The sequence below is a fragment of the Oncorhynchus tshawytscha genome, linkage group LG27, assembly GCF_018296145.1.
Source record: "Oncorhynchus tshawytscha isolate Ot180627B linkage group LG27, Otsh_v2.0, whole genome shotgun sequence".
NCBI lineage: Eukaryota > Metazoa > Chordata > Actinopteri > Salmoniformes > Salmonidae > Oncorhynchus > Oncorhynchus tshawytscha.
In genome coordinates this window covers 4,058,483-4,073,531 of record NC_056455.1, presented here as the reverse complement: position 1 = coordinate 4,073,531, position 15,049 = coordinate 4,058,483, and the positions used below count along the sequence as shown (strand labels likewise).

The 15,049-nt window shown below is 38.4% G+C and overlaps 2 protein-coding genes across 2 annotated transcripts; one reads left to right on the top strand and one right to left on the bottom strand.

The window, feature by feature from the left end:
* Window positions 1-2,856: 2,856 nt before the first annotated feature.
* On the top strand, window positions 2,857-4,005 carry LOC121841115 (interferon beta-like). The gene is made up of 5 exons (XM_042307507.1): window positions 2,857-2,982; window positions 3,079-3,165; window positions 3,297-3,446; window positions 3,704-3,793; window positions 3,898-4,005. Exons 1-5 carry the CDS (start codon window positions 2,857-2,859, stop codon window positions 4,003-4,005), a joined length of 561 nt encoding a protein of 186 aa, XP_042163441.1.
* Window positions 4,006-9,518: 5,513 nt separating this feature from the next.
* Window positions 9,519-10,667, bottom strand: LOC112225814 (interferon beta-like). The gene is made up of 5 exons (XM_024389907.2): window positions 10,542-10,667; window positions 10,359-10,445; window positions 10,078-10,227; window positions 9,731-9,820; window positions 9,519-9,626 (listed from the first exon to the last, which is right to left on the bottom strand). The coding sequence occupies exons 1-5, from the start codon at window positions 10,665-10,667 to the stop codon at window positions 9,519-9,521; spliced, it is 561 nt and encodes a 186-aa protein (XP_024245675.2).
* Between the last annotated feature and the right edge of the window lie 4,382 nt (window positions 10,668-15,049).

Here is a 15,049-nt window from a genome sequence, read left to right as displayed (position 1 = left end):
CTCACACTGCTATGCTTTATCTTGGCCAGGTCGCAGTTGCAAATGAGAACTTGTTCTCAACTAGCCTACCTGGTTAAATAAAGGTGAAATAAATAAAAAAATCAAAATATAACCAATGCCTTCACTCTCTGTACCACAATGTTTCATTTGTGGATACTATTCCAATACAGTTCACTTTTTGATATTGATATGACTTTATTTCAGGGTGGACAATTTCCAGTTCTGTTTCCGTAAAGAAAAGTCGAGCGCATGTTTCCAGAGCATGTTTTCAAGAACACACAGGTAAGATACTGAAGAGTATCATGTAGCAATATTTGGATTGAATCAACTAGAGAGTTTGATGTTTTTCAATTTCAAAATGATAAATTGTAAGTTTAACCATGGAATTTATGAGACATCCTAATGCCTAAAACGTTGTTTTCTTTCATACAGTGCGAGGACGTCTCTGTGGTTGCATTAGAGTCTTTGGAGTATATGGCCCAATTATTTAACAGCCTGACTCCTGTCACATGGAACAAAGAAACACTGAACCTGTTCAAAAACAGATGACCTAGTTAAGTTAAGAAATTGGAGGGATGCGTAAGTATGATCCCGCATCTTGTAGCCTAAGTTATATTTGGGGGGCAGACAATAATTGGCACAGGTCTTTATTTTGTGATTTAATCTAAGTGATATTTTTTTCTGTACTTTTCTTATGATGGAACAAATTCACACACAACCATTTTATATTGTCTTCAGGTCGGGTGTGGTGTTGGGGCATCCTCTGGAGATGGAGGGTCAATGACTTCAGGCAAAGGGTCTCTGAAAACGTATTTCAACAAGCTAAACACAATCTTGATACAGAAGGTTTCCAATATCAAATGCACTCGAAAATAGGCTAAATTAATCAGAGGAAAAGTTCTAGATCACCACAAATCGGAGGAATTTCGCTGAAACTTGGAACTTCCAAGCGACGTTTTTTGTGTGTCGTCGGATGCGTTGGCGCAGCACCTGTTGTGGTTGAGTTGACTGAAAAAAATGCATGTCTTGTATGCGCTCCAGGAACACAGCGCATGAGCATTTGAGGTCGTGGGAGAGAAGCTTCGCTACAAACTGGTGCAGTTTTAAAAATTCCTTGACACCATGGTCAAGCTGTGACGAAGTCGACAACAGAGTCAAGCGGTGAGGAAGAAGCGATCTGATGGACAACCTCATAATCATCATTGGAGACATGTGACATGTCCTTGAGGCTGGCTAATAGATAGATGGGTCATATTTTTACTGACTGACTGATTTATTTATATGTGAATGAAGGCTTTGTAATAATTTATTATAACACTATTAAATGACAAAAAACATGCATCTATTATCATATTGTTTTTTTTTCATTCATTTAAATATTCATTCATTCATTTATTCATCCATTCAGGCTTTCATGCATTCAGTTGTTTATAGGTCGTCTACAGTTCAAAACAACACCATAGTGGTCACTCAACCACTATTCTGGTAAATGAGGGATGGGGTTCGAGAAAAGTAACCGCTGTCAGAGAGCTATTGATTCAAGTAATGACCATCCAAGAGATCAACATTATAGTTTCAAATAAATTTTCAAGTTACACAGTGTTTGCTTAGATGTATATTGTTTCAAACAATGTCATAAAAAGTACATTTTGGGTTCTGTTGAGGTAAGAGAGGTAAACTGAGCACATTAGGCCTTTATTAAAAGTTATTTATTCTCCAAGAGTCAATAGGTAGCCTATCTATCATTCATTTAAAAGTCCAAAATTGGATGTAGAAATCGCAGAAATTGCCCCTTTAACTCAGCATATCCAAGACGATGAAACTAAGTGTTGTTAGGAATTAGGATGTAGGTATTTTTATACTAAGCCTACTAAGAGCACATTAGTTTATATAGTCTCTCGTAAGTAATAAATAGTCAAATGGTAATGTTAGCCTGATTATTCAGATACAGACGTCATAAAATGCTGGTTGATTTGTATTTGATCATCAGTTATTATCAACAGTTTAAATGAAATGTATCGATATGAATGGGATTAGAGACGGAAGATGCAAACAGAACGAGATCAATATGAAATCATCATCTCTCACTCCCCCTCACACACACACACACACACACACACACACACACACACACACACACACACACACACACACACACACACACACACACACACACACACACACACACACACACACACACACACACACACAACACACAACACAGGGGGAAAAAACAATCAAATTGCAGTTTTGTGATTAACAAACAAACATGGTAGAAGGCCTTCCCTTAGTCCATAAAAGTGCTATTAGTTTAATAATGGTGTTTATAAAGACAAATAGAGGTCTACTGCATTCATTGTAAAGTTAAGGGGTCGATACTCTCTCTCTCTCTCCCTCTCTCTCTCTCTCTCTCTCTCCCTCTCCATCTCTCTCCGTCTCCTTCTCCTTTGAGCCTATCAGTTATTTTTTTAAACCTACTTAGGACAATGTTCCTCCTATGAAGGAAAACTCGAAACATGATGAGAGGGAAGTGGAGCACACGAAAAAAGAAATCCGTCTTGCGGTTCACTTGGCAAAACTTTCCCAAATTCATTCATTTCAACTCTTAATTTAGCGAGACACCCTTTCACTTTTTGTACATCCATTCCATCCTCACTATTTAAGATAATCCGCAGATATGGGATCAGAACACAAAGCAAATTCTGACTGGAGGAAATTTGCAATATACTGGCAACAGGTAAATCAACAACATGCTATCATTTGATCATTGCTTCAGGCTTCAATTAATTAATTATTTTCAGGATTATATTCAACTAACAATGACCATATGTTGCAGATCATCTAACTACCATAAGAATGGCAATTCAGACTATAACTTGGATGAGCGCCTTCCTCTGCCTCGCGCAGGTTTTCTCGATGCCCATGCCTTGCCAGCTACAAGGACAGCTGGTGCGAACAACCCACAACCTACTGAGAGACATGGTAGATTTTATAAATTACTTTTGACTTGAGATGCATTATCCAACTATGTTTAACTGAATAGCTCAACGTGAAAAATGTGTTTTTTCCTTCTTTCAGGGGGGTCATTTTCCTCTGGAGTGCCTGCAGGAGAATGTCTTCATGGCATTCCCAGCCACCTCGTTTGCAACCTCCGGGGCGCCACAGGTAAGGGCAAGCGAGCATATTCAAGAGTTCTTTACAGCATGAAAGAGTATTTGGAACCGTTAGGATTAGAAAGTAGAACACTTTACACGGCCATTTGTGTTAATTGAAATTATTGTTGTTGTCCGTTTCAGTTGAGCAGCGGTGCTGCTAAGGCTATTTATGAGACATTGAAGAACATCGACACATTGTTCGGAACTGACGAACTGCCGACAATGTGGGACCAACAGAAGTTGGAGTATTTTCAGAACATTATCTACCGTCAGATTGAAGAGAGCGAGTGTGTGAGTACCTACCTAGGCCAATACAGATAGCTTAACTGTTTAAGTGTGGTATGGTGACATTTGAATTATTTTATTCTTGTGTCAGATGATGGGGAGTGTGGATACACGTGATTATCTAGTCAGGGCAAAGATGCTGAATACCTACTTTAGGAACATCGCGGCAGTCATAAAATAAAAAGTAGGGTACAAGCAAATACACTATAATGGATGCATTTTAATTATTATTCATCGCCTGCCTCTTTCCTCCTTTCTGGCAGATGAGCAGTGTGGATACAAGTGATTATCCCATCAGGGCAGAGGGCCTGAAGACATACTTTGGGAACATTGCAGCAGTTTTAAAAGAAAAGGTAGGATATAGTTTGAAACCAAATAGACACATTGTTTTGATAATATCTCTACATAGGATAATATTACCCTACATTGCCCTAACAATTTATTTTTATTTTCACAGAATTTCAGTTACTGCGCCTGGGAAGTGGTTCGAAAAGAACTCCTGTACACCCTAGAATTCATTCTGAAACACACCTCTGACAGCCTTCTGTGGTCCAACAGAACATGAATTTGAACTTGCAGATCTTTTTTACTAATGTGTTTTACAATTGTGCTTGATTTTTAAAGCCTTCTATTCTACAATTATGCAATGTGCAATGTCAAACAGCAATATTATACATGTATTTATTTATTTATTTATCAAGGTTATTTATTGATGTAGGCCTACTTATATATTTATTTATTAATCAAGGTTATTTATTGATGTAGGCCTATTTATGCATCTATTTATCTATTTGAAAATCGTGCCTTTTGTTGCTCTTCATCAAATGTTAAGTTAATAAAATAAAAAATACTTTTAAATATTTGTAATCTGAGTGCTCATTCTGTATCCAAGTCCAAGGTGTGATTTTATGTAGTTATTTTCTATTTCACCTTTATTTAACCAGGTAGGCCAGTTGAGAACAAGTTATCATTAACAACTGCGACACTGCAGTTGCAGTGCGACAAAAACAACAACACAGAGTTACACATAAACAAACGTATAGTCAATAACACGATAGAAAAATCTATGTGCAGTGTGTGCAAATGTAATAGAGTATGGGAGATAAGGCAATAAACAGGCCATAGAGGCCAAATAATTACAATTTAGCATTAACAATGGAGTGATAGACGTGCAGATGATGATGTGCAAGTAGAGATACTGGGGTGCAAAAGAGCAAGAGGGTAAGTAATAATATGTGGATGAGGTAGTTTGGTTTGCTATTTACAGATTGGCTGTGTACAGCTACAGTGATCGGTAAGCTGCTCTGACAGCTGATGCTTAAAGTTAGAGAGGGAGACATGTGTCTCCAGCTTCAGTGATTTTTGCAATTAATTCCAGTCATTGGCGCAGAGAACTGGAAGGAATGGCGTCTAAAGCAAGTGTTGGCTTTGGGGATGACCAGTGAAATATACCTGCATATACCTGCTGGAGGGCGTGCTAAGGGTGGGTGTTGCTATGGTGACCAGTGATCTGGGATAAGGCGGGACTTTACCTAGCAAAAACGTATAGATAACCTGGAGCCAGTGGGTTTGGCAACGAATATGTAGTGAGGGCCAGCCAACGAGAGCATACAGGTCGCAGTGGTGGGTAGTATATGGGGCTTTGGTGACAAAACGGATGGCGCTGTGATAGACTACATCCAGTTTGCTAAGTAGAGTGTAGGAGGATATTTAGTGAATAACATCGCCTTAGTCAAGGATTGGTAGGATAGTCAGTTTTACGAGGGTATGTTTGGTGGCATGGGTGATGGAGGCTTTGTTGTGAAGTAGGACGCCGATTCTAGATTTAATTTTGGGTTGGAGATGCTTAATGTGAGTCTGGAAGGAGAGTTTACAGGCTAACCAGACACCTAGGTATTTGTAGTTGTTTCACATATTCTAAGTCAAAACCGTCCAGAGTCGTGTTGCTATTAATGCAAGAGGGTGAGGCAGCAATCGATGGAAGAGCATGCACTTAGTTTTATTAGCAATTAAAAGCAGTTGGAGGCCACCGAAGGAGTGTTGTATGGCGTTGAAGCTCTTTTGGAGGTTTGTTAGCACAGTGTCCAAAGAAGGGCTAGATGTCTACAGAATGGTGTCGTCTGCGTAGAGGTGGATCAGAGAATCATCAGCAGCAAGAGCTACATCATTGAAACATTCATAGAAAAGAGTCAGCGTGAGAATTGAACCTTGTGGTACCCCAATAGCGGGCATTACGATTTGTAAAATGCTCAGGACATATGCACGGATGGCACTACAATTAGTCCTATAGCCTACTAATCCATAAAGGAAAGCCATTAAAACAAGTCAAATGTATCTTCTCAAAATGTAGATATATTCAAATGCCTTTTTTCAATTAAGTGTGTTTTATCACTGGACAGGGCTGGCCTGTTTTGGACAGTGTACTTTGAGCACCTATACAACTTCCGTTCCAACCATGGAGATACTATTACATTATTAGAATTGCTCATTCTATGGTTCCAACCCATCTATGAAATTGTGTTCCACAATCAATAACGTATTAGGAGTAATATTCGCCGAATAGAATGCAAAGGTGCACAGTGTATTCTGTTATCATGAAATGCATTGCTCCAATGTAATTCTTTGCATAGACATGTATGAAAACTGTTCACTATCTTTACGTTTTTCATGATTCATTTCACAATAGCATAATTAAGAATCACCCGTTGAAAATTGGGGCTTATCAAGGGAATCATTCAACCTTCTTCACAGTGTTTTCCCTGTACACCAAGTCAGAACCGAAGGATAAAAAAACGGGGCATATAAGCAGACAATGAACGATCTAAAAATATTCGATGGTAACTTGTCTTACTCAAGAAAGCAAAAAAGAGACCATTTTTGTATGCAGCTTTATTAACTCAATGATTGTTGTTGTTTTTCTACATTGTTTACAAACTGATATGTGAAACTTATTGATGCCAAAATAACAAGTAAAACAGGCAACAACAAAAAAAAGTTAAACAAATGTAATTTTTCTGCTGTTGTGGACAAACCTTTTTTGTTGTAGTTAAACATATGGGGCTCAAAACAGGTGGGGTACGGTTGGAAAACGGGCCGCCACTGGGTGGGTCCAATATCAAATGCTCTCGAATAGAGGCTACATTAATCTGAGCAAATTCTAAATCACCACAAATAGGATGCATTTTGCTGCCACAAATCACATATGAAACTGGGAACTTCCAAGCGCCTTTGTAGTGTCATAGGACGCCTTGGCAGCGCACCTGCTGTGGTTGAGTTGAGTGAAGACATAATATATATATATATATATATATCTATTGTGTGCTCTCCAGGAACATAGCGCATGCGCGTGGGAGATCACACGAGTAGAGGTTCGAAACAACCTGGTGCAGTTCAAGAAATTCCTCGACAGCAGAGTCAAGCCATGAGGAAGAAGAGGTCTGTTGGAGAACCACATAATCATCATTGGAGACATGTGACATGTTTCTGATCCCGGCTAAAAAGATTGACAGCTGATATATTTACTGACTGAATTATTTATTTATAAACATGGTTGACTGACATTTATATGTGAAGGCTATGAAGTTATTCCTTTATAATAAAATCAAATAATTATTCTCTCATCATTTTTATTAATTCGTTTATATATTCAGTCATTCATTCTTTCATTCTTTCATGCATTCATTTGTTAATAGACTCCATTTTTTAAAGGTGCTTTGGGGATGACCAGTGAAATATACCTGCTGGAGGGCATTGTTTCGGGTGGGTGTTGCAAAGGTGACCAGTGAGCTGAGATAAGGCGGGTGTCACGTTTTGACATTAGTTTCTTTGTTATGTCTTTGTTTTAGTATGGTCAGGGCGTGAGTTGGGGTGGGTTGTCTATGTTCTTTTTTCTATGTTGTGTTTATGTGTTTATTTGTTGTTTGTATGCTGTTCTTTGTATGGCATTTTAATATTTGATAATTAACCAATGCTATTAGGCCACTCTTGGCCATGATTACAGACACCTGTGTCTTTTGACACTACACAAACGAGTCATCAAGCAGTGTTTGTGATTATACCCTGATGAAGACAGCTTGGCTGTCGAAACGTTGGTAATTACATTTTTGCATCTGAGCTCCTAGAGTGTGCGGCTCTCTTTTATTTTAAAGTGTTTATGTGTTTGGCCTGGTATGGTTCTCAATCAGATGCAGTTGTCGTTCGTTGTCTCTGATTGAGAATCATACTTAGGTAGGCTTTTCCCACCTGTGTTTTGTGTCTGCACCAGACAGAACTGTTTCGGTTTCATTCATTCTCTCTTTTTTTCTAGGGTCTAGCAAAATTAAGGCAGGTCTAGTTTCTCCTCATTTCACATCACGAACCAACAGTTAGTATTTAAATCAACAACATAGGAAACGCTACAAAACTTATTGTATGACCTGTTATGCACTATATTAGGCCCAGCCTTTGGATCTTTTGGTTGTCCTAAATATGGCTACTATATTGTAATCACATCGTCCGATGGATTTGGATACTACTTTAAAACAAATGTATGCAGTATTAGTAAAGATGTGATCAATACATGTTGAGGATTTCATTCCTGTTCTGTTTGTAACTACCCGTGTGGGTTGATTGATAACCTGAACCAGGTTGCAGGCACTAGTTACCAGTTTTAAACTTTCTCTTGAGTGGTCAGCCTGATGAAAGCCAGTCAATATTTAAATGACCTAGAAAATGTACCTCTCTATTGATATCACATACATTGTCAAACATTTCATACATGTTATCCAGACTGTTACGACTTGGTGGTCTTTTGCAGCATCCCACCAGAATGGTCTTTAGGGGAGGCAGATGAACATGTAGCCATATTATTTCAACAGTATTTAACATGAGATCCTCTCTAAGCTTTACAGGAATGTGGTTCTGAATATAAACAGCCACACATCCACCTTTGGCATTTCAGTCTTCTCTGTAGATCTTATAACCATGTATTGCTACCACTGTGTCATCAAATGTATTATCTAAGTGAGTTTCAGAGATTGTCAGAACATGAGGGGTGTCTGTTACTAGCAAATTATTGCTTTTGTTATCTTTCTTAAGCTACAACGTTAACGTGGGCTATTTGTAACACTTTGTCTGGGATGCTTGATTGTTTTTCTTGCTTTACTGGGAGGCTTGGCAGAGGTAGACATGCTTGGGTAATTTATGTTAGTGGAGGGTGAGCTGCACACGGCGGACTTCCTGCTAGTGTACACCAACTCAGTGCTAACAGTACAACTCTGGTACATAGGAATATGATTGCTGCATACAATAGCTGTGGGATCATTCACGCAGTAAGAGGGACATACTTACATGTTGTCTTCCAACGACCCTGAGATAATGCAAATTTACTGAAACATTATGACAACTCGGCAACAGAATGGTAGGGATTAAATGAGCTGGGCTTGGTTTAGTGAATTCACTGTGCACCTTTTCAGTCTATTCATCGAAAATTGTTCCAATTACGTTATTGACTGTGGAACGCAGTTTCATAGACGGGTTTGAACCATAGATTTAGGAATTCAAATATTTTAATAGTATCTCCATGGTAGGAACGGAATTCGTACATGTGCTCAAAGTATAACGTTCAAAACAGGCCGCACTGTCTAGTGATAAAACATTCTTGATTGAAAAAAGGCATTTGAATATAACTACAATTTGAAAAGATACATTTTGCTTGTTTTAATGCCTTTCCTTCGTGGATTAGTAGGCTATAAGACTAAACGTACTGCCATCACTGCATATGTCCTGAACATGTTAAATACATATCTTAACACCGACAGACTTGGCTGCAGAATGAGCACTCAGATTAACAATATTTAAATATATAGATTTTTTATTAACTTAACATTTGATGAAGAGCAACAATAGGCACAATTTTCAAATAGATAAATAATTTCATAAATAGGCCTAAATAAATAAATAAATAACCTTGATAAATAAATAAATACATGTATAATATTGCTGTTTGACATTGCACATTGCATGATTGTAGAATAGAAGGCTTTAAAAATCAAGCACAATTGTAAAACACATTAGTAAAAAAGATCTGCAAGTTCAAATTCATGTTCTGTTGGACCACAGAAGGCTGTCAGAGGTGTGTTTCAGAATGAATTCTAGGGTGTACAGGAGTTCTTTTCGAACCACTTCCCAGGCGCAGTAACTGAAATTCTGCGAAAATAAAAATAAATTGTTAGGGCAATGTAGGGTAAAATTATCCTATGTAGAGATATTATCAAAACAATGTGCCTATTTGTTTTCAAACTATATCCTACCTTTTCTTTTAAAACTGCTGCAATGTTCCCAAAGTATGTCTTCAGGCCCTCTGCCCTGATGGGATAATCACTTGTATCCACACTGCTCATCTGCCAGAAAGGAGGAAAGAGGCAGGCGATGAATAATAATTAAAATGCATCCATTATAGTGTATTTGCTTGTACCCTACTTTTTATTTTATGACTGCCGCGATGTTACTAAAGTAGGTATTCAGCATCTTTGCCCTGACTAGATAATCACGTGTATCCACACTCCCCATCATCTGACACAAGAAGAAAATAATTCAAATGTCAACATACCACACTTAAACAGTTAAGCTATCTGTATTGGCCTAGGTAGGTACTCACACACTCGCTCTCTTCAATCTGACGGTAGATAATGTTCTGAAAATACTCCAACTTCGGTTGGTCCCACATTGACGGCAGTTCGTCAGTTCCGAACAATGTGTCGATGTTCTTCAATGTCTCATAAATAGCCTCAGCAGCACCGCTGCTCAACTGAAACGGACAACAACAATAATTTCAATTAACACAAATGGCCGTGTAAAGTGTTCTACTTTCTAATCCTAACGGTTCCAAATACTCTTTCATGCTGTAAAGAACTCTTGAATATGCTCGCTTGCCCTTACCTGTGGCGCCCCGGAGGTTGCAAACGAGGTGGCTGGGAATGCCATGAAGACATTCTCCTGCAGGCACTCCAGAGGAAAATGACCCCCCTGAAAGAAGGAGAAAACACATTTTTCACGTTGAGCTATTCAGTTAAACATAGTTGGATAATACATCTCAAGTCAAAAGTAATTTATAAAATCTACCATGTCTCTCAGTAGGTTGTGGGTTGTTCGCACCAGCTGTCCTTGTAGCTGGCAAGGCATGGGCATCGAGAAAACTTGCACGAGGCAGAGGAAGGCGCTCATCCAAGTGATAGTCTGAATTGCCATTCTTATGGTAGTTAGATGATCTGCAACAGATGGTCATTGTTAGTTGAATATAATCCTGAAAATAATTAATTATTTGAAGCCTGAAGCAGTGATCAAATGATAGCATGTTGTTGACTTACCTGTTGCCAGTATATTGCAAATTTCCTCCAGTCAGAATGTGGTTTGTGTTCTGATCCCATATCTGCGGATTATCTTAAATAGTGAGGATTGAAAGGATGTACACAAAGTGAAAGGGTGTCTCGCTAAATTAAGAGTTGAAATGAATGAATTTGGGAAAGTTTTGCCTAGTGAACCGCAAGACCGGAATTCTCTTTTCGTGTGCTCCACTTCCCTCTCATCATGTTTCGAGTTTTCCTTCATAGGAGGAACATTGTCCTAAGTAGGTTAAAAAAAAATTAAGTCATAGGCGCAACCGTTGCTAAGAAAGACATAGAGAGAGAGAGAGAGAGAGAGAGAGTATCGTCCCCTTAACTTTACAATGAATGCAATAGACCTCTATGTCTTTGTAAACACCAATATTTAACTAATGGCATTTTTTTGAACTAAGGGAAGGCCTACTACAATGTTTGTACTTCACAAACCTGCTATTTGCTTGTTTGTTTCTCTCTCTGTGCGTGCGTGTGTATGTGACACACGAGTGAGTGAGAGATGATTATTTAATATTGATCTCGTACTGTTAGCATCTTCAACCATTTTATAACGTCTGTATCTGAATAATCAGGCTAACATTAACATTTGAGTATGTATTACTTACGAGAGACTAAATAAACCAATGTGCTAATGTTTTGTGATTACATTATCGTAGGCTTAGTAGAACAATACCTAAATCCTAATTCCTAAAAATACTACATTTCATCGTCTTGGATATGTTTAGGTAAAGGGGCAATTTCTGCGATTTCTACATCCAATTTTGGACTTTTAAATGAATAATACGCAGGCTACCTATTGACGCTTGAAGAATATATAACTTGTAAAGGCCTCATGAGCTCAATTCACCAGTCTTACCTCAACAGAACCCAAAATGTACTTTTTTATGACATTGTTTGAAACAATATACATCTAAACAAACACTGTATAGCTTGAACATGTAGTTGAATCAATAGCTCTCTGACAGCGGTTACTTTTCTCGAACCCCATCCCTCATCTATTTACCAGAATTATGGTTGAGTGACCACTATGGTGTTTCATTTATCTGTAGGTTGCCTATAAACAAATGAATGCATGAAAGACTGAATTGATGAACAAATGGATGACTGAATATATACATGAATGAAAAAAAAATGATAATAGATGCATGTATTATATCATTTAATAGTGTTATAATAAATAAATACAAAGCATTCACATATAAACAAATCAGTCAGTCAGTAAAAATATCACCCATCTATCTATTAGCCAGCCTCAAGGACATGTCACATGTCTCCAATGATGATTATGAGGTTGTCCAACAGACCGCTTCTTCCTCACCGATTGACTCTGCAGTCGACTTCGTCACAGCTTGACCACCGTGTCTCACATGCGCATGCGCTGTGTTCCTGGAGCGCATATAAGACATGCATTTTTTCAGTCAACTCAACCACAACAGGTGCTGCGCCAAAACATCCGACGACACACAGAAACGGCGCTTGGAAGTTCCAAGTTTCAGCGAAATTCATCCAATTTGTGGTGATCTAGAACTTTTCCTCTGATTAATTTAGCCTATTTTCGAGTGCATTTGATATCCACCTTCTGTTTCAAGGTAGTGTTCAGCTTGTTGATATACGTTTTCAGAGACCTTTTGCATGAAGTCACTGACCCTCCATCTCCAGAGGATGCCCCAACACCACACCCGACCTGAAGACAATATTAAATGGTGGTGAGGGAATTTGTTCCGTAAAGGAAGTACTGAAAATATATACAAAAATATCGCTTTGATTAAATCACAAATTAAAGACCACTCAACCACTATTCTGGTAAATAGATGAGGGATGGGGTTCGAGAAAAGTAACCACTGTCAGAGATTATTGTCTGCCCCCCAAATTTAACTTAGGCTACAACATGAGGGATCATGCATCCCTCCAATTTCTTAACTTAACTAGGTCATCTGTTTTTGAACAGGATCAGTGTTTCTTTATTCCATGTGAAAGGAGTCAGGCTGTTAAATAATTGGGCCATATATTCCAAAAGCCTCTTTAAAAAAAAATTCATAACCTTTATTTAACTAGGCAAGTCAGTTAAGAACAAATTCTTATTTTCAATGACGGCCTAGGAACGGTGGGTTAACTGCATGTTCAGGGGCAGAACGAGGGTACACCACCTTTGGTTACATAAAACATCCTATAATAAAATAAAATAAATGGAGGTTTAATAATGAGATATATTGAGCATCAAATTGTACACACCAAATAGCGGACAGGTGCAAAAAATTGCGCACTAGCGCATGAACTGCGTCCACCTGCTCAGATCGGATGCTGCTGTGTATAAGCAGAACAGAACAGAGTCAGGTAGATACTCAACCATTTCAAGGCTAGCATGAATATCTCGTCGTTCGGAGAGACTAGCAGGCCTGCAAGAATAAACCAATGTGTTGTGATAACATTATCGTAGTTTAATCCATTTTAAAATCCTCATGAGTTTAGTTCAACTACTGTCTTAACTCATCAGAACCCAAAATAAGAAAGTTTATGCCATTGTTTGAAACCATGTAAATGTAAACAAACAAAAAAACACTGTATAGCTTCCAAATGTAGTTAAAACTTGCCCATAAATTTAATCTCATAGATGGACATTCCTTTCATCCTTTGCTCTGTGACAGTGGTTTCTTTTCCCCAACTCCAATCCTCAGCTATTTGGAAAAATAATGGTTCAGTGACCGCTTTATGTTGTTTGAACAGCAGACTGCTCCTTTAAAAAAGTATGTCTATAAACAAATGAATGCATGAAAGAATGAAAGGATGAATGACTGAATATATAAATGAATTAATAAAAATTATGAGAGAATAATTATTTGATTTTGTTATAAAGTTTTAAATACATAGTCATCACATATAAATGTCAGTCAACAAATGTTTATAAATAAATAATTCAGTCAGTAAATATATCAGCTGTCAATCTATTAGCCGGGCTCAGAAACATGTCACATGTCTCCAATGATGATTATGTGGTTCTCCAACAGACCTCTTCTTCCTCATGGCTTGACTCTGCTGTCGAGGAATTTCTTGAACTGCACCAGGTTGTCGCGAACCTCCACTCGCGTGATCTCCCACGCGCATGCGCTGTGTTCATGGAGAACACACAATACATTTTTTTTCTTTCTCACTCAACTCAACCACAGCTGGTGCTGTGCCAACGCGTCCTATGACACCACAACGGCACTTGGAAGTTCCCAGTTTCATATGTGATTTGTGGCAGCGAAATGCATCCTATTTGTGGTGATGTAGAATTTGCTCAGATTAATTTATCCTCTATTCGAGAGCTTTTGATATTGGAACCACCCAGTGGCGACCGGTTTTCCGAGCGTTTAACCACAACAACAAAAAAGTAAACATTTGATTCACTTTTTTTGTTGATGCCTGTTTTACTTGTTATTTTGGCATTAATCCGTTTCACATATCAGTTTATTAACAATGTAAAAAATAAATAATAATAATAATAATTGAGTTAAAGTAGTGTCTATGTATAACGGATGTGAAACGGCTAGTTTAGTTAGCGGTGGTGCACGCTAAATAGCGTTTCAATCGGTGTGACTTCTGAGACCTTGACCAAAGTAGTGGAGCAATGGGTAACGCATTACACTAATGCTTTATAGCTGAACATGGTGTGGGTGACTGTTGTTGATGTGATTGAATATTATCTGCTGTTGGCTTGTGTGGATGTATGTATGTGTTATGCAACATAGCTGACTTGAAACATTGTTAACACTTTCAGGGCCATGGACCTTTCTCATGATGGAAAAATACAGAATAACATGAAGACAGGGCACATTCAGAGGCACATTCAGAACGTAGTGTTGCGAGAACAAACGGTCTTTTGTTTGATAACAGGAGCCAGGTGCGAGATAACGGTATCGAGCATGAGCGTATAGATATTCTTCACAGCAACAGTTACATCTATCAACTGGAGCGCCCGGGGGCCGGGACCTGCTCTACGCCAACAATCAACGATAGGCTGGGTGAGTCTAAACCACACCCAGTCTCGGAAGCAGGAACTATTTCTGTCAGAGTATATTTATAATATCTTTGTCAAGAACAAGTCAGTTCTCTGTTTTGCCCTGCGAGGTGGGACAGAGAGCCCGTATATACAAAAATTGCATTTACCACTTATTGCTTAGCTAATAAAAAATACATAGTACACAATCGGTGACTCTATGTCATATTTATCCTGATACCAGATTTGAATTGACG